General features: G+C 34.0%; 3 protein-coding genes and 1 pseudogene across 5 annotated transcripts; 2 read left to right on the top strand and 2 right to left on the bottom strand.

The window, feature by feature from the left end:
* Positions 1-476: 476 nt before the first annotated feature.
* Positions 477-2,998, top strand: LOC143562715 (UDP-glycosyltransferase 83A1 pseudogene; annotated as a pseudogene). The gene is made up of 2 exons (XR_013140535.1): positions 477-945; positions 2,079-2,998. The product of XR_013140535.1 is annotated as a UDP-glycosyltransferase 83A1 pseudogene (transcript).
* A 2,474-nt stretch (positions 2,999-5,472) lies between these two features.
* On the top strand, positions 5,473-6,568 carry LOC143562673 (heavy metal-associated isoprenylated plant protein 39-like). Its single transcript, XM_077050416.1, has 3 exons — positions 5,473-5,576; positions 5,698-5,776; positions 6,336-6,568. Exons 1-3 carry the CDS (start codon positions 5,568-5,570, stop codon positions 6,566-6,568), a joined length of 321 nt encoding a protein of 106 aa, XP_076906531.1. The 5' UTR covers positions 5,473-5,567.
* A 2,816-nt stretch (positions 6,569-9,384) lies between these two features.
* On the bottom strand, positions 9,385-11,320 carry LOC143562672 (uncharacterized). Its single transcript, XM_077050415.1, has one exon. The coding sequence runs from the start codon at positions 11,231-11,233 to the stop codon at positions 9,737-9,739; it is 1,497 nt and encodes a 498-aa protein (XP_076906530.1). The 5' UTR covers positions 11,234-11,320; the 3' UTR covers positions 9,385-9,736.
* A 2,109-nt stretch (positions 11,321-13,429) lies between these two features.
* Positions 13,430-21,237, bottom strand: LOC143562705 (uncharacterized). Of its 2 annotated transcripts, none has more exons than XM_077050442.1 (7): positions 20,850-21,237; positions 19,614-19,814; positions 19,412-19,534; positions 18,596-18,633; positions 17,252-18,494; positions 14,461-14,534; positions 13,430-13,715 (listed from the first exon to the last, which is right to left on the bottom strand). In XM_077050442.1, the coding sequence occupies exons 1-7, from the start codon at positions 20,922-20,924 to the stop codon at positions 13,523-13,525; spliced, it is 1,947 nt and encodes a 648-aa protein (XP_076906557.1). In that variant the 5' UTR covers positions 20,925-21,237; the 3' UTR covers positions 13,430-13,522. The 2 variants fall into 2 exon arrangements, with proteins under 2 accessions (XP_076906557.1, XP_076906556.1); XM_077050441.1 differs by having other exon boundaries at positions 17,252-18,500; positions 20,850-21,236.
* Positions 21,238-22,937: the final 1,700 nt, after the last annotated feature.

Raw genomic sequence — 22,937 nt, 5'->3', positions numbered from 1 at the left:
ATGATAAAAAAAATTTTAAAAAAATTTCGTATGAAAATGTTATAGACATTTTAAAATGATGGTGGAATTAACATGTGCCTTGCATGTGGAGAGAGAAAGTCTTCATAAGTGGGTTATTACCTTCATGCCCTTCTCATCTATTTTTATTTTATTTTTATTCTTGAATTAATCTCCACCATCCAAATCTAAGATCAATGGATTACATTCCTTCTCACCCTTCTCATTTTTGTTGTCCTTTGTATTTTAACTTTACCCTCAAAAAATAATTTGTCAATATTATCATAAATTCAAAACGTGTGGGTGCATATCACCTTCACTAGAGTCAGCAGCAAACAGTACATGATTTGTTGATGCTTTAATAAAAAGTATTACCACATGGAAAATAAATGTTGCAATGAATTGTGTTTATATGTCTGATAACAATCAAGTATAGCAAATTAGCAAGCCTCTAAAATTCTTAAAGCAACCAACAAATCATGGTAAAACCGCATGTTGTTATCGTAGTCGCTCCTGGACAAGGCCATGTAACTCCTGCAACCGAACTAGCTCACCGACTAGTTGAACAAGTGGTAAAAGTTACACTCATAAACACAGAGGCGATTCACAAGCTCGTAAAGAAGAATTGGTTAGAGAAAGATGAGCTGCAGATGGTTTCGATCCCTGATGGGTTAGAACCATCGGAAGATAGAAATGAATTAGGTAAGTTATTGTATTCGATGGAACAGTCGATGCCTAGCAAGTTGGAACAACTTATCAAGACGATTAACGAACAAGACGAGAACAAAGTTACGTGTCTTATTGCTGATTTTTGGACCGCGTGGGCTCTTCAAGTCGCAAAGAAGATGGGAATTGGAAGAGTTGCCTTCTGTCCTGCTTCAACTGCTACACTAGCCACCATGATGAGCATTCCAAAGTTGATTCATGATGGCTCAATAAACAAACAAGGTTAGATTTATAATTCTACATGACAATAATCTGTGTAATTTTTTTGTTTATCCTATATATATATATATATATATATATGGGAGAGATATTTTGAAAACCTTGATAAGTTTTAAAAACTTTAAAACTCAATATAAACCACACATTTAATTAAATGAGTATTGAATATGTGCCTGGAAATAAATCTGATTAAAAAATTAATCAGGAGAGAGAATAAATATTTTTGATGATTACACAAGTTTAACTGTTAGTTACACATGTGTAATAAGTCGATTCGGTGTGTAAAAAAATATTGTAATTTTTCTTACGTTACTTACACTTACGTATTACATATGTGTAAAAAAAATTCAAAAAAGAAAAGTGTTACGTTGAGTTCTTTCGAGTTTTTAAAACTCAAAGTGGTTCTAAAAAGAAATCAATCATATATATATATATATAGCTTGGGCCTTGGAAAATGTGTTTTTAGGCATTTTTTTCAGACTACCATGGAGACAAGCTTTCATGAAAGTCACAAGAGGCTTTCCGACCAGTAACGAAGCTTGAGTGAGTTTGTCTGGGGGACTCAAAACGTATTAACAAATTCATAAACGAGGGGGCCGGGCCCAAATTTTTGGTCGAAAACGGGTAAATTTACACTACTGCGCAAATAAACAGGGGCTCACTAAGCTTCATCAATGTTTCCGACTATGATAGATATCTATAACCGCCCGTGTTGTTGTCTGCGCCTTGGAGCGATCCTGCCTTTGTAGATCCGTGGTGTTCTTCCTTATTTGTGTGTTGTTTTGGAAGGTTTTCCACTCTTTTTCTTTAGGGATGAGCGGGTACTGGTACCGATGCCGTTACCGGAAATACTTGTACTGATTTTCCCAAATTCTTGGTACCGGCACCAAAATGTTCGGTTCGGTACACGTGCGTTGTCAATATCTAAATGATACAGTTCCCAAAAATACCGATACCGATTTTCCCAAACTCATGGTACCGGTACCAAAATGTCCGGTTCAGTACATGTACATTTTTTATATTGAAGCCAAATTCAGGAAACGTTGGTGTCGTACCAATACCGAAAACTCAAAACTTGTTATTGATTCGGTACCTGTACAATATTTAAATACACTTGTTAAAACCTTTTTACGCAGGCATTCCGCAAAACAGTGAGATGATACGGTTGACGGAATCTATGCCACCTATAAAACCTGAAAACCTCGTGTGGGCGAGTTTTCGTGACTCAACCAGCATTGAAGATCATTTCCTGTTTCATTCTAGACTTGTTGAATCGGCCACCATAGCAGAGTGGTTCATATGCAACTCGTCTGCTGAACTCGAGCCTTCACCATTTAGCTTGTTCCCAGAATTGTTACCAATAGGCCCTCTTTTAGCAACGAACCGACTCGTCGATCAAGTAGGCCATTTTTGGGCAGAAGACTCCACATGCTTAACATGGCTTGATCAGCAAGCACCATGTTCTGTCCTTTATATAGCATTTGGAAGTATCACTACCATCAACCAAGTTCAGTTTGAAGAACTGGCACTTGGTCTTGAACTTACCAACAAGCCGTTCTTATGGGTCGTGCGACCCGGTATGACCAAGGATGCTCATACCACACTTGGTGGTTATATGGACCGAATCGCGTCTCGTGGAAAAATAGTGAGTTGGGCGCCTCAACAAAAAGTCTTGGCTCATCCTTCTGTAGCTTGTTTCATGAGTCACTGTGGCTGGAACTCGACTTTAGAGGGTGTGACAAATGGTCTCACTTTTTTGTGTTGGCCGTACTTTGGTGATCAAGTTTACAATCAGACTTACATTTGTGACATCTGGAAAACTGGGCTTTGGTTGAAGGAAGATGAAGCGGGTGTCATCACACGAGAAGAAATAAAGAGTAAAGTAGAGCAGCTGCTCGGTGACAAAACATTCAAATCTAAGGCTTTGGATATTAAAGAAAAGGTCGCGAGTAGTGTTGCGGAAGGCGGAAGTTCACACGCTAATCTTTCAAAATTTATTGACTGGATACATGGAAAAGACAGACAAAGCAGCATACACGCCAATAATCATGCATGACTCTATGTGAATGTGAACAACCCTTTCATATGATTTTCTATGTGATGCTAAAGCAATAATGATTTAATTATTTATGCGTGTTTGAATTCCTGCTTGTAAACTTTTCTAGATCTATAATTCGGTATGTTTATGCATTTCCTTAACACTAAATATAACGTCTTAATTATGGCATGGCATTAATGTATATTATTTATTTAATTGGGTTTTTGTTTAGTCTATTGTTGAAAACAAATTCACAAGTTCGGTATAAAGGTCGTCATATTTATCGAGGAGTGTTATTTGTTTGATTGCTTTTTTGTTCAATCTCTATCTCAAAATATTTTCATTATATCATGTATGAGGTACAAGTGAAATATTAGGGGTTCTTTTTAAAGGTAATTAACTCATATATTAAACAAAATGATTCAACTACATCACAGAGATAACTAACCCCTTGAGCAAAGTTTTGAACTTGAGACATAGGATCTTAAGTCTTAAGTCTTAACCATCACCCCATCACAATGGACCAAAAGGTCAATGGTTCGTACGAGCTAGTAATTAACTAATCGACCAAACCATCTCATCACAAGTTTATGCACATATTGCTTATTTGCTTTACAGCTTTCAGAGTTTTTGGTTGAAAGTGATTATTTGATGTTCGGTGCATTAAAGTTTAGATCCATTACCCTGCGATGGTAAACACATGATTCAACGGATTCGAAATATAAGGACGTAGAGAGAAGTATTGCGACCTGACTTTGATGTAAGAATAAATATTTGACAATCGGTGAATAGCGTGTGAAAGAAATTATATGCACGAATATACATGTAGGTTGATGAAGTATTAATAGACAATGATCATTAACATTAATGATGTTTACTCTTCACGTGTCTATCCATATGAGGAATGTCTTGTGGTGTCGTGTCATGTTTATTATAGCAAGTACGAGATATGGTAGTTGTGCCACCTCCAGGAGTATAACTTCACTCGTATTATCATCAAACATTTATATTTCTCGTTATGATTATTACATTTGTATATGCTTTGTAAGTATATAAAAATAAATCCTTGTGATAGATTATTTATAGGTGACATATTATAACTAACTATTTATAGTAGTACAGTTGTGATAATTATATAGGAAACCAAAGTGTAACACTTAGTTATAATAAAAATAACTACTATAAATCATATCGGCATAAGAAGTCTTAACTAATGTTTTATATATATTGCTCCACCATATATGGAAATCGAATTCTTAACTTGGAACTGAAAACCATGAAGATGTTGGTATAAAAAGAGCATGTGTAATTTTGTAAAAATATACATTTTAAATAGTAAGAGAAAGGTTGTGGACAAACGACAATGAAAAGAGGGATGATAGCGTTGCTCGTGTGACAAGAGGTACACTTTTCGTGGCAAAATGACAATAAACAAAAAAGCTACACACATACTTGCATGCACATAATGCATCTCTAGGTATGACGTTAAAGAAAGACCAAAGTTTTGACAAAAATAAAGAGGAATGAAATTCACTCGAATACCTAATGTTTGAATAGTGGTGTGGTTGGAAAATCGAACAATAGAGATACCATTTAGACATCTTGTAGTTGTGTAATTTGTGTTGTTTTGATATGAGTGTCAACTAGAAAAACACATGAACGAGAGAGGGGTGAAAGAACAACAAGAATAAAAGGAATAAGAAAAGTAGAAAGTCACACGTGTCTTGAAAAACTTTAGCTAGCGTAAGAATCACATCTTGGTAACATTTACACTTTACATTATATTCGATACTTGTTTTTTATGCATTCTTCATGTATTCGATAGTCGAGCAACACATGAAAATAGTTTTAACAGCTAAACGAAGGAGAGCGTTGTTCAACAACTCCAAGCAAATTTTGAAAAGCTTTAACTAGCGGTACAATTACATAGACATAGTTACTGAATTGTATATTATTAGAAGAATTATTTTTTGATTTTGATATATTTCAATCGGTAATAACAATAACAATAACAATAACAATAACAATAATAAACGAACTGACTCAACTTTCTACAATTTGAATTGATGTGGCTTGTTTAACTTAGAGTAAGAGCCTAACCTAGCTCGACTCGAATTGTTTACGAGCTTAAACCGATGCACCCATCAAATACGAGAGTGTAGGGGTGTCACTTTTACCTAAAACTTAAAACCCAACCCGAGAAAACATGGGCATGAACTAACCAGACCTGAAAACCCCAAACTCAAAAAAACATGAAAGATTTGGGTTGGGTTTTGGATCTAAAATTATAACCGAACCGTACCCGAAAAATAAATCCGAAGAACACCCTAAAGAGACGCAAAAGTACTGCCAACAATGCACAAAATACAACTTTTGAAAATCAGAGCCATATACAAATCAGCATGACTAGATACGTTGTACGGCTGTAACCTAAAGTCATACGTGTACCATTATTATAATTTATAAAACTAAAAAATAAAATAATAAATAAATAAAAAATGAAGCATTTCAATTCCTTTTTTGCATCACATTCCACCTCTAAATCAAATCAAATCAAAATTCTCACTTTCTTCTTTCATACTCTCACATGGCTCAGGTACCAACAATTTCTTCATCATCCATCAATCTCTTTTAAAATAAAAAATTAAAAAAATCTCACATGTTTATGTTTATGTTTATGTTTGTTTATGATCTATGATGATAATAATAATAAACAGAAGGTGGTCCTCAAAGTGCTCACCATGACAGATGACAGAACTAAACAAAAAGCCATTGAAGCTGCTGCTGATATCTATGGTACTTACTATTCACACTTCATCTCATCTTTCTTTTTTTTTAATAGCAGTTTCATATATTGGTTGGCTGGTGGCTGTCACAATATATCTCTTTGATCATTTGTTTTTTTTTCTTTTTCTCTTTTTATTGCAATTAATTGGCTGATATAGTCACAATATATCATATATCCTTGTGATCATATGTTTTTTTTTGTTGTAATTTATTATTGGCTGGATAGTAAAGACTCTTAACTATAGTCTATCTCTGATCACATGTTTTTATCTATTTAAATATACTTTCTAAATTTTTTTTATTTTATCATTGGCCGAGTGGTAAAGGCTCTTATCAGTTATCACACATTCATCTCTAGTGACATACTTTTTTTTTTTTTAATATAATTTTTGTTGCAATTTCATTACTGGCCGGATGGTAAAGACTATTGTCACATGTTCTAATTTTATTAATATTTATGGTACGGTCACAGTTTTTTTGACCAGGGTTCAAATCCTGGCATTCGCATAACATATATTATTATTTTTTTTGTGTAGTTTAAAAAGTATGTTATTATTATTATTTGCAGGGGTGGATTCAATAGCAGCTGATCTGAAAGATCAGAAGCTAACGGTGATCGGAGAAATGGACACGGTGGCGGTGGTGAAGAAGCTGAAGACGAAGGTTGGTAAGGTGGACATAATATCGGTGGGGCCCGCGAAGGAGCCGGAGAAGGAGGAGAAGAAAGAGGAAAAAAAAGAAGAGAAAAAGGAAGAAAAGAAAGAGGAGAAGAAGGAAGAAGTGAAAGAAGAAAAAAAATAATTGTATTATTTTTTTTGTTATGCAAATTAATTTTATATAATTATATATATTTTATGTTCTATGGATGGAATAAATATGAGCAGATTTGTAATGGGATATGAACCATATGAAGTTATGAACATGTTGACATGTTTTAGCTAGCTTCATTTGCAAGCATTGGGATATAATGATAACTTGAATTTTTATTATTATTATTATTATTTAATTTTTATTTTATGGTGTTTATTTTCCGTTTGTGGGGACTTTTGTGCCTTTAACATAAAGTTTTGATTCTTTTTCTGAGTGTTCCAAAAAAGCCAAGAGTGTTTTATGCTGCTTCTTTGGATTTATTATCAACAGATAATCATTTTATAAATAAATAAGTTTTTTTTTATTTAATTTAACGTCTATGATAGAATCTAAGACCTTCTCAAGTGCATGTGTTTCTAGAGGCTTTGTCTGTATCACTGGTTGTTAACCAAACAAGGCGGAAACCGGTGGTCTTTTTTCACTGGTTGATTTCGAATACCGGATCAAATATAACGAAAGCAATATTTTTGTGAAGTGGAAATCAACTCAATCATGCAAACCGAAGCAAATCAGCCCTTTTCATATCGATACAGAATATTTACTATTCTATAAAACCATATTTAATGACTCATTTCACAATTTAAAACTTGAAACAACGGTTTAAGAAACCATATTTAACGAGTCAGTTCACAATTTATAATTTTTTTTAATAAAATATATATAGAATTGATCACTTACCTTCATTGCTTAAAAATTTTATGTGTGTAAATACTACAACCATCTTTATATTTTCAAAAATTATAACACAAATTAACAATTTAGGAAGGAAAATTCGGAAGCGAATTTAAACTAATAGTCAACCGTTTTAACATGACCAATGAGCTTTAGTTCAGCTGAAATTAAATGGAAAGTGAAATTTGGATTGAAGACCACAAGGTCTCAAGTCGAATCCGATCCCAACCGGGCTTCGCCGTAAAGAGCCTTCAGGTGAGGAGGTTGGTTTTCTATGAAACATGAGATAGTGGATTTTGGTGGTTTTCTATGAAACATGAGATAGTGGATTTTGACCATCCAGCGTTGTTTGTGTCAGGCATAAAATGGTTATAACTATCTCAAGCATAATATACAACTAATTTACAGTAAACAATACATGGTTAATTATTTTTTTACTGAAAATTAAAACATAAATACAATTAGAGGTACATTAACCGGGTATTTTCAGGAACGAACTGGTATAGTCGGGTCAGGTAGGAACCGAACTGGTATAGTCGGGTATTTGACTGGGTATTTCTGCTTCTGGTTCCGAGGAGAAATCCTATACCAAGTCGTACCCACGGGTCGGGTATAGGTAGGAACCTGTTTCGGGTCAGGTACATCGAGTCTGGTCTGGAACCGGGTATTTTGTGGACCTATAAACACAATGTTCTTTACACAAACCCTTAAAACAACCGATTTGCTATTCCATGCGGTTTTCAAAACTATATATACCAACTTTTGCTACCAACAGTGGCGTAGTCAGGAACCTATTCTACAGGTTCGGAAAATTTTGATGGACGGAAGATCGATTGTCTATCACTAAAGTTTGGGTTTTGTACTGGTTCAATGTATAAATTTCTACGAATACGATGTCAAAATATATGCATGTATAAACACTAAAAAGAAATTTGTATAGGTTCGACCAAACTCATTCTTCAAAAAGCTGCCTACACCTCTGGTTACAAAAAGAGGGCAAAGAAAAATACTTAAAATTCCGGTAATGGGACCCGCAGGCCATGTTATTAAGCATCAGATTGTTTAAAGGAAACAAATTGTCTCTGTATATAAAAAATATGTGAAAAACAAACACATGCCTATAAGATACAAGAAAAGGATATAGAGATAATGATTTAAATGTATGAAGAGTCAGATCTCACTTGTTATTTTAAGTTAGTAAAGTGTCATCTAAATGAGTCATCAGCAACAACAATAAGTATAGCCATATATAATAAGTTATGTTGGATCAGAGGTACCAAATCAAATTAATTCTATTAACATTATATACCAACTATTGCCATCACCAACAGTGGAATAGGTTATCTAACAAAACACTAGCATAATTTATGGGAACTGGTATGGTATTGAACCAGTTCGGTACCAAAAAATACTGATATCGAAAACAAGTGAAAGTATCTAAACTACACTGCCTTCTAAATATTTTTATAACAGTAACTTTGTTAACTCTTAAACTGATCAAAATAAGACTGTTTCTTTTTTTTTTCTTATAAATGTCGAATGTCACTTTACCAGAATTTGACCAATTTAATAGTCAATCTGAAATAAAATTCCCAAATTCTGAAATAAACTTCACAAATTCGAGCATTTTAAGTTTTTAACGAAGTTTAGGAACTTTAGTATACAAAAACTAGCTTGTTGAATCTTTCATGAATTATAAGAAAGCATACTCCCTTTAGTACTACATGTGAAACTGAAAAAACTTATCCGTAACCAGCATAACTGAACCTAACCCAACCCAAAAACTAACGGTTTGTTTTTATGTTCTTTCAAAAACCAAATTTTCTGTTCAGTTTCAAGTATGCATGCACCAAAACCGAGAAAACCGAACTGAATTGTAAAACCGAACCAAACCCATAAACCGAACCAGACTGACTTTTGTTATTGAATATGTAAATTATAAATAGTGTAGCTTAAAATTTTAGACCCGAATATGTAACAATCAATCATTAATTAACCAAAAAAAAAAGTTCTAGGCTCAAATTCGTTACTTTTATTACCGAACAATTCATTACCGAACAATTTAAAAAAAAAAACTGATTTGCCAGTTTTCGGTTCTGTGTGAGCCCAAAATGACCCATGCATACTCCTAAATGACTTTTATAATAACCCTTACAAATAAAAAAATCATCACAAACATAAAAATTCTAGCACATATTAAAAAGCGAAAAGAAAAAAAAATATTTTCAACAAAATTAAGGGGTAGTAGATGCAAACCTTAAACAACTGCCAGCATTGTCATATCCTTTATTTTGCCACCAATTAAGCCTGCAAAAAACATTAACAGCAAAAAAACAGCACAAAATAACAATGACGAAATGGAGATTAAAAAAATGGTGTTTTTCATTTTGTTAAATACAAAACCGAAACAAAATTCCTATTACAACATTAACATCTTCGATATCTCCTAATTTTGTGAAGAAGATGTGTATACCGACCCTTTTCGACCATTTCTTTTATTACCTCATGCGCTTCAAAATACTTTCCATTTTTCCTCAAATAACTAACAAGTGTACTATACACAACAAAATTAGGGTTACACCCCCTTAACTCCATTTCTTTAACCATCAAACACGCGTACTCAAACTTCCCGTTCATACAAAGCCCACGAATCATCGCATTATAAGTATAAACATTCGGTACTCTCCCATTATTAATCATTTCAGAAAACAATCCCTCCGCTTGTTCTAACCGCCCAACCGCCACGTACCCGGTTATCATAACCGTGTACGCCACCACATCCGGCTCACACCCATAGTTAACCATTTCATCAAAAAAGTACTTGCACGCTTCCATGTTACCCGCCCGACTCAACCCGTCTATTAACGTGGTGAAATGAAGCACGCTCGGGTTGATTCCAACTTCCTTCATGTGGGTCAACAAGTCAACCGCTGCTGCGGGTTTGTCGCCTTTACCAAGAATGTGAAGTAAGATATTAAACGTATGAAGATCCGGTGAAAACCCGCTTCGTGTCATTTCATCGAATAAGCTATGAAACTGACTTAACTTCCCAAGTCTATACTTCGTATACATAATAATATTATAAGTCAACGAATCCGGTGAATAACCATCGGTCAACATTTGCTGATACACCCATTCGATCAGTTTATACTGTTTGACCGCAAGCAGAGAATGCAATATCGCATTAAAGCAATGATTAAACGGACGAAAGTTAAAAGATTTCGACTTTATAAACCTCTCCACAACTTTCTTGGCGACACCTGCTTCGCCACACGAACATATCAATATATTAAACGTTCTCGACGTAACAGGGTACCCTTTCTCGGTCATTTCATCAACTAATCTCCACATCGTTTTATACTCCTCCGACTCCGCAAATATCTGCATTATCAAATGGTACGTATTGACCGTATGACTGTAACTCGGTTTTCCACCCGACCATGTAAAGAACTTGTACCCGAGCTTCGCACACCGCTCACGGTTAACGTGGTTCATGTTCTTTAATATTCCTATAAGAACCTCTCGCACGAGTAAGCCCGATACTTCTAGTTCTAAACTATCTAAAGCCGATTTAGTATCGAATCCCGGACCGTCTTGTTGGAGGACTTTTAGCGCTTTAACGGCGTTAAGTTTCGCATTTCGTATAAAACTTGCTCTACTGAATGCATTGTTGTTATTATTATCATCATCGTGTTCGTGATGTTCGTCTTCGATAGCATTAACGGAATCTTTTCCTTCGTGGGTTTCGGTTTCTAGGGTTTCATTTGATGCAAAATTGGGGTTTGGGCTGTTAATGTGGGCTAATAAGTGTTTTTCGATTCGACGAAAAGCGGCATTGAAGCTACTAGTGTTGTTGCTACATAAAGATCGTGAATTGGCGGGAAATTGAGCTAATTTGTGACTTAATTTGGCAATTGGGAACATGAACAGAGGCAATGGTTATTATTATTATTATTAGGGTTTTGTTAATCGGGTCGAAATGACCCGGATTAACTTCGAGAACACCTAATTAATTAGCTATGAGAATATGTGTTTAATTACCTTGAAGTTGTGCTGTTTGTTGGTTTGAAGGCGGTGGTGGATGACGGCGGCGTGAGTGGCAGTTACGGCGGAGGGGTTTATGATCGACGGAGAAGTGGTAGGTTCCGTTTGCGGGATTTAAGATGTGGAAATCCCGGATGTGAAGTTGATTAATTTCGGCCCGAGCTCGGCTTGTTCTGACTTACTGCAACTCAAGCTCGAGATGACTAGATCCGCTGATTTTGAGCTTTTATTTTTAGCTGAAGCTTGACTCGCCAGTTATTTTCAAGACGAATTTAGGCTTAAACTCGAATTGTTTATTATTTACTCCGTATCAGTTTATTTATGTACACTTTTAATAATTTTTAAAAATTCCTAAAATTACTCGAAATATGAGATAATATCCCAAAATATGAAAATAACCATAATTTTTTCAAGATTTCATAAAAGTCCTTCAAAATCCGTCGGTTTAGACAACTTTTGAATAAAAGCCGTCGGCTCATGCAACTTTTACGAAACCCGTCGGTGAAGACAGATTTGGTTCAATACTTGTCTCCGCCGACGGGTTTTGAAGGGACTTTATGAAATCTTGAAAAAAAGGGTTATTCTCCTCTTTTGAGAATTTTCCCTAAGTTTTATGTATGTTTTTAGTTGTAATTTTAAAATATAGCATAATATATATTGTTTAGTTATATTTATCTTAATTTTATATCTAACAAATATAATCATATAAATATATATATTTGAAACATTCAGTTATACTTATATAAACATAGGCTTGTTTAGACTCACGAGCAAGTTCAAGCTTAATAAGTGAAGCTTTGGCTCAGGTTGATCTTGAATATCTCACGAGCCGGCTCGTTACGTGTGCATGACAACTTCAATCTTCTCCGAAACTATTCTAATAACACCCCCAGCTTGTTTCAGAATAGGATTATTTTTGTTAGATAGATGTTGGTTGCCTGAGGATCAACCAATTTGTCTCGCATATGATAAGGATAATTGGTTTCGTCCTGCCATTGACTTATAACATATCTCAAATAGCGGTGCATTCAATGTGTAAATACACCTGGGCGCATTCACGCTAGTAAAAGTTGAGGTCGTCATGGATGAGGTCTGGACTAGCCGGTTTACCCAAGCATTGTGTTGTTTGTGTTACTTACAAACTTACCAGCTTATCACTGACGTTTACTTTCTTTTTAGCATGTTTTAGGTCATATAAATTAGGAAATTTTAGTATGATTTTCCTTAGAGATGGGCTTAGTCATTATCCTTGGTAGATGTGCATAAAAAACTGATTTGAGACCGGTTCTATGCAAACAAACCGAACCGGTTTGACCATAAAACCGGTTTCACCCAAACTGCTGATTTTGTGACCAGTTCCCCTTATGATCTACCAAACTGGTTTTAAAACCGGACAGTTTGAGAAAAACCCGGTTTAAACCCAACTGGTTTTAAACCGAACCGGTTTGGGTCAAACCGGTTTTGACCAGGCTTTGACCAAACTATTCGGTTTATAAATCGGTTTGATTTGGGAAAAAAACCGGTTTTGTACACCTCTAATCCTATGGTGTGAACATAAGATGGTTGGTTACCTTAGCTACATGAAAATGGGCTTTAGATTTAAGTCCACTTGCATTTTTGACTCTCAAATTGCAAGTGAAGTAGAACATTGTGAACAGATGTTTGGTGATACAACCATAAAACACTTTCAATGACCACAAACTTGTTATTTTAAGTGAGGATTTTTTCATATAATTTCTGATCATGAAGAGATTTTGGTACACAAATGATTGTTATCATTAGTTAGGAATTTAGAAAGTGAAGTATCCGATGATATCGAAAGGTCAACTTATTGGTAAAAACACAAGATCTGAAGCACGCGTGATGCTGACTCGTCCTAGTTTGACCGCGACATCATTTTGGTCGAAACAAGAAAGCGCATACACCCATAGTGGACAAGTTAGGCATCCACACACTTATAAAGGAAAAATGATAACACTCATCATGATGCTATGGTAGTTGAAGACCACTATTTAAGTTACTGGTGACATTACTCAACATAAACACAAAAAAAAAATGTTGTATTTAATTTGTTAATGGATATAATATCCAAACACAATATTCATTGTAACTATATTGTTGTTCTGTTCATACTGTTACAACTTTATGAATCGAGCATCTACAATCGTGTTACATCTTTTTACCATTTCGCAAGTTACGCACGGCCATTACCAGTTCTTGTCTTTCACCTTCCACCTCAGCAAATCTAAGACTCACTTCTGAATATTTTTCTTGCATCTCTTTTAACTCATTTTCCATGTGTTTGTTCTTTTCTTCCAATGCTGATATTTCACTTAATAATTTGTTGAGTCTCTGCTCGGATCTTTAAACACAAAAAACAAATATTCGTTAGTGTACTGGTTGGATTGACCCGAAACACTTTTGTCCAAAATTATAAATTTTTTGGATTATCAACAATTTAATTTATAATTTTGATTTTTGAATAGAATAATATAGAAGGCTCTATGCATTAAAAACACACTTTAAACGACTTTCAACATGTTTGACCTTTTAGAGATGCAGTGCAATTCAGATTGACCCGTTCATAAGTAAACGAGTCTAAATTCCAGGGGTGTGCACAGGTCGGTTTTGGGCGCAAACCGAAAATTTGGTTTTTGGGTTTTTAAAAACTGTTTGGCTATGGTTTGGGACTTTTTGGACGTCAAATTTTTGGCCGGAAAAAAATTGGCTAAACATTTTTAAAAACTTTTGGCTGCACCATTTATTAATTTTTATTACTTAACATTTAAAATAAAACTTATAGTTTATAAATTCAATAATAAAAGTCAGGTTTCAGTTTTTACGTTCCGGTTCAGTTACAAAAGTTGGTTCGGTTTTGGTGCATGCGGAAATTCGTTTTAAAAAAAAAAACATAAACCAAGCTGTCGGCTTTGGGTATGGTTTAGTTATTTTGGTTCTGTGACGGTTATTTCAGTTACAAGTCAGTTATTTCGGTTTCATGCACACCTTTACTAAATGGCACCAAATACTTAAACATAATAACTTATATTATAAATTTTATATATTTAATATAAGCAAATAAGTTTATTTAAGTTAATCGTGCATACCTTTTTCCTGAATCCGCTATAGATCTGCTTTCATCATACTTGCTAGTCGCGACATCACAAGCTACTTTACGTTCCTGAAATAGAACATTAACCGCACGATAAGTTACCCTTCTTCCTTACCCATATACACATATCAAATCCATATGTACATATTTGTCACACCCTCAAAATCCACTAACGGAGTTTTACCGTCAGAGGGTGTGAACTAACAGGATCGGAATCATTAGTTATAATCAAACCATAAAACAAAGTTTCAAAACCATGAAAACATTTACGAGTAGTTAAATGCGGAAGCGTAAAACCATAGCAGACAATGTTACGTCACGCAGGACGACTTAAAACCCAATGATAACAGTTTAAAAATAAGTTTGCATAATTAAAAAGTTTCAAGCAATGCATGTTCCTAAACCGCGCGCCCGCCTCGGCTACCTGAGAATAACATACTAAAAGTGTCAACACAAGGTTGGTGAGTTCACAAGTTTATATAAAATAAAGCGTTCAGCGTTTTGCGTTCAGCGTTTTGCGTTACAGCGTTTTGCGTTACCAGATAGTGTTATGTCAATTATATATCTATAGGTAGCTAGCCTATAAAACAAGTATCACTAAGTGTTTGACACCGAAGCTGACTGTTTATCATTTGCTTGCCACCAGGTCATCCAGACCATGGTATGTGTTTAGCCAAGATTACACCCGCTCGACATCCAGTCGAGTTTAGCATTGGGTGGGGTTTGTCAAACCCAGTAGTACTACTCAACAGTGACTCGCTATTATCCAAATATTAACCGGTTCGATGTTATGAAGGACTTTAGTTTACGCGTTTGCCACTTAGTCTTTACAAGTGATATATAATCTATATTAACAAAATCTAAAATGCGTTCGGAGTATGTTATCTCCCCCAAGAGAAAAGCGTTTAAAGAGTTTAAAAGGGGAAAGTGAAACTCACTGTTTGCGAAGAAATTCCCAAATTAAATCACCAAGATGCGCGTCACAGAAAAACTCTCTCTAGCGTTCTAAAACAACAAAGAGATTTTTCTAAGTGTCGGAATATTATCGAGTCTCTAGACCCGGCACATAATACCTATGCACATAACATGTTTCGTGTTTCGTTTGTGAATCGTGTGTGACTTTAACAAGTGTATTTGTGATACATTACATGTGTAAGCAATCATATACGTGTCATGTATTCATAAAGTACATCACTAGCAATTTCTCCCCGTAAGGGCATTTTGGTCAAAATCATGACAATTAACTAGCCATTATTCCCCATAAGGGCAATTTGGTCAAATTATGACAATCAATTAGCAATTATTCCCCGCAAGGGTAATTTGGTCAAAACATAACAATTATATAGCAAGTATCATGTTTCATGCATTTTCACAAAACTCAGCAGCTAGTTTCAGCGAGACAGAAATTCTACTTGAAAGATTGTACTATTCCACCGATCATAGCATCTCAATTAATTTACCAAAAATCATCACAAAAGCATATATGTGTTAGGTTTCCAGAACATGTTTTATTATATTTTTATTCCACGTAGTTTTCTCACAATCATCAAATCATTACAGCAAACTCATAACAGTCAAATTCATGCGCAACAGAATGTTATTTGCAATTCCCGTTAAACGAAAAATCCAATAAATGCAAGACCACTTGGGTTAGGTTCCTAACTCAATAAGTCAACTTCCAGAAGTGAAACCAACCCAATTGGTCTCGTAGTTCATGAGATATAATATTTACAAAACATCCTAACAGCAGGTCTAACAGCTCAGCTTTGCACAACGTTTTTGTAAAATCATAAAAGTTAACTTCTACTTGTCCAAAAATTACAAGTTTATATTCTTTAGAAACTAGACTCAACCTAGTTTACTGTAGTATCAATAATCTCAACCAATTTTCACATTTACACTTCGTTACAGTCACTTAAACATCAATAACACATTCTGTCCAGAAACTGTTTGCATCCAAACTCAACATATTAACAATCTATGAACTATCATGCATTCATATAACACTCTAGACTCCATAAACACCATCCATGCACATCAATTACACATTACATACATGATTAGGGTTTTTGTTTGAACTCAAATCAAAGACACAAGTAATTAGTATGTAACAATATCAATTCTAGTTATCATATCATTAACAAATCAATAACAATCATATTAACACAACACCATAAGAAAATCGGCAGCTAGGGTTTGTAGTTAACCCAACAAACATCAAAATCAAGTATAAAGGATGCATAGGATAATCGATTATACCTTCCTAGCACCTAATTCTTCAATCAAAAGCTTGAATTGATGGTTGTATGTGTGTGTATAGGTGACGGCAGCCAAGGGTTCACAAGGAAGGAGAGGCCGATCGGAATTCTTGTGGGGAAAGAAAATAAGTTAGGGTTAATTGTTAATGATGTATTTATAATAATCTATGTTACACTCTGGCCCCTCTACTTCTAAGTATTACTTTTCCTAGCTTAAACTAACTTGTTTACATCTTGAGTTAACGTTTATAACCATGTTATCACATAACAAATAAGTCTAACACATAATTATCACATAATTACTGTTTTGACGTTTTTCGTTTATTCACCAATCGTTTGCGTTAACTCGTTTGCGTTTCGGTGCAAATCCCGAAAGACTACACATGTAGTAAGTGTTAAGCGTCATTTAAACCCTAGTTTAAATGTAATGAAGTGTGCGTTATAGATTCAGTGATCTTAAGTTTGAATTGACGGAGTTGAGTTAACGGAGTTAACCTGAAATTGACGATTGTCACAATATTACATTACCTTGGCCAAATTGCGGTTTTCTTGATCTAATCTATAAACTTCTTTCTGTAACTTATCTTTCTCCGACTCAACTACCAACAACCTTTGTTGCAGTTGATTATAATCACCTCTCAACACCTTCAACTCCGACTTCAAACTTCTAATCACAACATTCTTTTCACTCATCAAACTCGTCCAACTTGTCGATTCCTTCTTTAACGAGTCAACTTCCGCTACCAACGCCTCTCTTTCCTTAACCATTTCTTCCAAATCATTATTATTTTCTATAACTTTTTTACAATTTTCAAGCTCGAACGACATTTGCTCGATATGTTCTTCTTGCTCGTCTATTTGGTCATAAAGCTTTTGCACTTCTTTCTTATGCGCGTCTTTTAATTTCAACAGTTCTTGATTCAACTTCTCGACAACCTCAGCGTTGACCAACGCTGACTTTCTCAACGCCTCTTCCGCTTGCGCAACTCTTTCCTCTTGCTCTATTTTAGCTTTCATTAAATCTTGTACATCGTCTTCGAAATCGTTTACTTGTTTCTCTAACTCTTTTTCTAATCTTTTAATATGCGTTTCTAGTTCCGCGTTCGTATCCAATGTTTTCGAAATCTCTAAAGCTTGATCCATTATCTTTTCCTCTAGCTTCTTCACTTGAAGATCATATTCTTTATTTGTAGTTAAAGACTTCGATGACATGTCATCGTTTTCTTGTAATAAGTATTTATAATCGAGCGTAATATCTTCGATGTGAACTTTTAACTCCTCTTTCTCTTTCTTTTCAGCCTCTAACTCCGCATATATGTTCTCGATATCTTCCGAAAGATGAGATATTTTTATATTTTTATCTTCCAACTTTTTTTCAAAATCTTTAACCGCAATAACTAACTCTTCGTTCTCCTCCTTAACTTCCTCTAACTTTAACGACAAATTGTGTGATCTGTTGTTCTCTTTCGATATCTGTTTCCGAAGCGATTCTAATTCCAACTCAGCTAACTCGGCTTGTCTTTCCAGCCTAGCGACTTCGGCTTTTAACGTGTTTACATCGTCTTTTTCCTCTGGGCTGTGTAACAAATCTGCCATGCTTCTGTCTGAAAGCGAACCGAGTGACCAGTCGGTTATTGATCTTTGTTTTACAATATTATTATTTCCTTCGGTTTTACTTGCAGGGTTTGGTTTTCCATTTTCACTAGTGTCACTTGCTTGGTTTCTTGATTTGACTGATTCGGACTGTAGGGACTCATTCTCTTCAGACTCTCTGAAACTTGAATACTTGAATATTAGATTAATCAACATTAAATCTATAAAAATAAATAAAAATAATAATATATAGTTAAATGCACTTGTTAATTGTTATACCTCGATTCATCCGTTCGTTGCATCTTTTGTATAAAAACCTGTCACGTTATGTATAATTATTAAAACATCACACATTTTCATTCTGTTTTCATACTTTTATTTGGACCAGTTGGAAATGGGAAACAGGGTAGAAATGACCCAAACATCAAACGACTTAACAAGCAACGACTAAACGAGCATAACTTGGGCCAGGAATGGAGTTACGGGGCCCATAAATAGCGAGCGGAAAGGTCTAGACGTTTGTATTTTTAGCCTAAAACGCGTAAATCATTAATTATCATAATATATACGTCTATTTAAAGTAATATTTCAGTAATATATAGCAAATTTGTAATTTCAAAAACTTGTCAAATCTGCAAAATTTAGAAATCCTGTAAAATAATACTTAATAATTTACACGTCTATTTATAGTTTTAATTACAGTAAAAATTAATCGATTTGTAATTTCGAATGTAACGCCACTGGCATTCAGTTATAAATCAAAGTTCCTTGAGAATTATTTTCTATTTACTATTTACTACTCTTGATTTATGGCTGTAAACGAGCCGAGCCGGCGTGAGTTCGAGCTCGACCTTGAAATCAAACGAGGCAGCTCGGCTCGGCTCGAGCTTGAGCTTGAAGTTAAACAAGCTTAATATCGAGCCAACGAGCCAAGCCAAGCCGAGCTTTGGCTTGGTTACAAAAATGAGCCTGCTTGGCTCAGGGTGTTTGAAATTAAGTGTTTTTAGCTAGATTTATTCGAGCTTTTATTGAGCGAGCTACAAGTCGAGCTACTAGCCGTGAGTTGTTTTGAGCAAACTTAAATTATGAACTTACATGTAGAATTGCACCAGTGTCTGAAGCTGTAAGTGGAAGTGAAAGCTGAAATGGTTCATTAGTCTCGGCAAAAATAGCAAAATCAACTCCCACTTCTCCAACAAAACCTGATTTTGAAGATCCCTGTAAGAATCCAAAAACACATTACACACCAAAACCAAACACAACTAACAAAAATATCTACAAGCATTCATGTTCTTACTGTTTGCACATTAAAGTAATAAACTTTCTCCTTATACGTATCGGTCTTTTGATGTTTGACCAGTTTGACCATTTCATATATAGTCTCTGCCCATGTACAAGCTCCATTAACAACAGGAGTTCTTGCTAATTTGGCTACTGGCTTCCCTGTTTCTGCTGGTATCAAAGCTATCATTAATCCTTTGCCTTTAATCTTTGGTACCTGCAAGTTTTACAGCAAACCAAGAAATAAAGTTCAAAACTTTTTAAAAAAAATATTCAAGAATTTAATACTTTCTTGATCATAGTTCAACATTCATGCCTGTTTTGATATTTTACAACAAAACCCACAAATAAAGTTTAAAACTTTTTTAAAAATATTCAAGAATTCAAAACTTTTTTTATTATAATTCTAATCTTTGGCACCTGCAAGTTTTGCAACAAACCCAGAAATAAAGTTTAAAACTTTACCATTTAATCACATTTTAATTGGAGAAAGATTCAGAATTTCAATACTTTCTTGATCAGGCTGCAAGTTTTGCAACAGACCTAGAAATAAATTTTGAAATTTATCACTTAATCACATTTTAATTAAAAAAAATCAAGACTTTCTTGATCATAATTCTAATCTGTGGCACCTGCAAGCTTTGCAACAAACCCAGGAATAAAGTTTAAAACTTTATCATTTAATAACAATTTAATTAAGAAAAGATTCAAAAATTTCAATACTTTCTTGATAATAATTCTAATCTATGGCACTTGCAATCTTTGCAACAAACCTAGGAATAAAGTTTAAATCTTTATCATTTAATCACATTTTAAGTAATAAAAAATCAAAATTTCAATAATTTCTTGATCGTTATTCTATAATCACATTTTAAATAATAAAAAATCAAAATTTCAATAATTTCTTGATCATTATTCTAATCTTTGGCATCTGCAAGTTTTGCAACAAACCCAGAAATAAAGTTTAAAACTTTATCATTTAATCACATTTTAATTAAAAAAAGGTTCAAAATTTCAACACTTTCTTGATCACAATTCTAATATTTGGAACCCTGCAATCTTTGCAACAAACCCAGAAATAAAGTTTAAAACTTTTATCATTTAATCACATTTTAAATAATAAAAAACCAAACTTTCAATACTTTCTTGATCACAATTCATAAAGTTCAAATCTTTGTCACATAACTTCAATCAAATTAAAAAAAAGATTCAAAATTTCATCACTTTCTTGATCATAACTCATAATTCATACCTGGGTTGCTTGAAACTGGAGCTGAAACATGACATTGATCTTGCTGTTTTGCTTTGATCTTCCAGATTTGAACATCTTGCTTTGTGCTTGAATATGTTGGTTTTTTAAGTTCAATAATATTGTTACATTAGGATCAAGATTGGCAAATAGGTTATGATTTGTAATTGTAACATTGGGAGATAGCTAGTCAAAGATGAAGCATCATAAATGCAAGGTAAGAAGGCTTTTTCTTTATTACCTTTAAAATTATATATGTGAAAAAATATTATAAAAATGGAAGAAATTAATTGAAAAGATTTTACTTTAATTAGACAGCAAGGTAGGTAGCAAATTTTAGAATATTGTTTTGCTGTGTGTCAGAGTAACGTTCACATATTGCAAAAACCAATGTTTTATTTGTAAAATTTTGATAAAAAATTTGTGGGTTATTTAGGGATTTTAATAAAATAAAATAGTTACTAGAATGCAGATTTATAGATATTATATGTGACCTAAAACCAGAGAGGATATGGGTGTGGTGGGCCCATTTAACTCCATAATTGAAGCATGAAGTTGATGGACAGTTGTTCTATTTATGATTGACTTATATAATAACTTGCATAATTATCTTTTGTAGGAAAACTATAAAAAATCTAATAAAATAATAGCTTATCGTACAAAAGGTACGTGAATCCCCTTTGTCATGAAATCGATTCATGAAATCACATACCAACATATCGGAATCGTCAATACATATCAATTAATCATTGGTTCACTGAAAAAAAAAAACATTTTTGGATCGTTAATCGATCAATTTTTTACTTTTTTTTTCACAAAAACCGTTTTTGAGTGTTTTAGGTTTTGGCTTAGCGTTTTAGTTTTTGGTTGAGCGTTTTTTAGCGTTTTTAGGTTTTGCCTTTGAGCGTCTCGCGTACCTATCGTACGTTAAGACATTGTTGTACAGTATCTCGACCTTATCTTTTATAATAGGGACTTTCTTTTTTTGTGTTTGAGTAACATGCTGTCATGTAATGGTCAAACTTTGTTGTTTTAACTGGATCCATGCTGGTTTTAGGGTTTGGTTTGGGTGTTTTCCCAGTAACTATATCGTCGGCTGCCACTTAACAGACGTTGTGCCACCCCAGGAGCAGAACTCTCTGACGTAACACGCAGTGAGACGAAAACCTAAATAAGCTCGGGATCCGAACTGAAAATCTCATAAGACTTCAAGTCCATATTGATCCAAGAATGTAAAATTAAAGTCTCAACTTCCAGCCTTGTTAATCCATGAATATGTAACCCATGTGAGGGCATGTGCTACTTTCTCTCTCACATACACATAATGGGTATCAAAGACTTGATTGTTTTAACATCTAGATTAATATTATAAGGAATATTAAGAGTGATGGTGTTAAGATAATATGTATGTAACGGTTAAATCTCACAACAACCAAGATTAAATCTATAATCTATAATATATATAAACGAAAACATAAAAATCCTACATGTCGCGATGTGGTCGCTCCCTCTTTTTTTGGAGTCACCAGATTTGCTTGATTTTTAAATAGGGGCTTCTCATGCATTTGACCCGAATTTATGGGTATGGATTTTACCAAACCCAGATATTTCTTAAACGGGTTATAACATCTCATTAAATAAAAATTATTCTCACCAAATTATTGATGTAAAAATTCTATAAAATAGGATATACTAAAAATTAATATCTTACTTATTTTAAAAAAGATATATATTATTTAAATTAAAAAACCAATTTTATAGTAAAAAAATAAACGGGTCTTGGGTCTCATTAAACCATAAGTATATTATTAACTTTCATAAATATTAAAACCAATTTTATAGTAAAAAAAAATAAACGGGTCTTGAGTCTCATCAAAACCATATAGCTTTTAAACCGGGTTATAACATCTCATTTATTTGTAAAACAATTTATCATCAAACCATAAATATATTATTAACTTTCATACAATAAAAAAATATAAATTCATAAAATAAATAAATATTAGAACAAATAATATAAAACAACCCCGTAATACGGGGGATAAAAACTAGTAAGATAATATATATTCAATGTGGGGGGGGGGGGGTTTG

The sequence above is a fragment of the Bidens hawaiensis genome, unplaced genomic scaffold, assembly GCF_021521415.1.
Source record: "Bidens hawaiensis isolate Kalapana, Puna unplaced genomic scaffold, B.hawaiensis_p1.1 tig00021047_1, whole genome shotgun sequence".
NCBI lineage: Eukaryota > Viridiplantae > Streptophyta > Magnoliopsida > Asterales > Asteraceae > Bidens > Bidens hawaiensis.
Note: the sequence above shows the minus strand (reverse complement) of the source record. Positions and strands in the feature narration are given on the sequence as shown.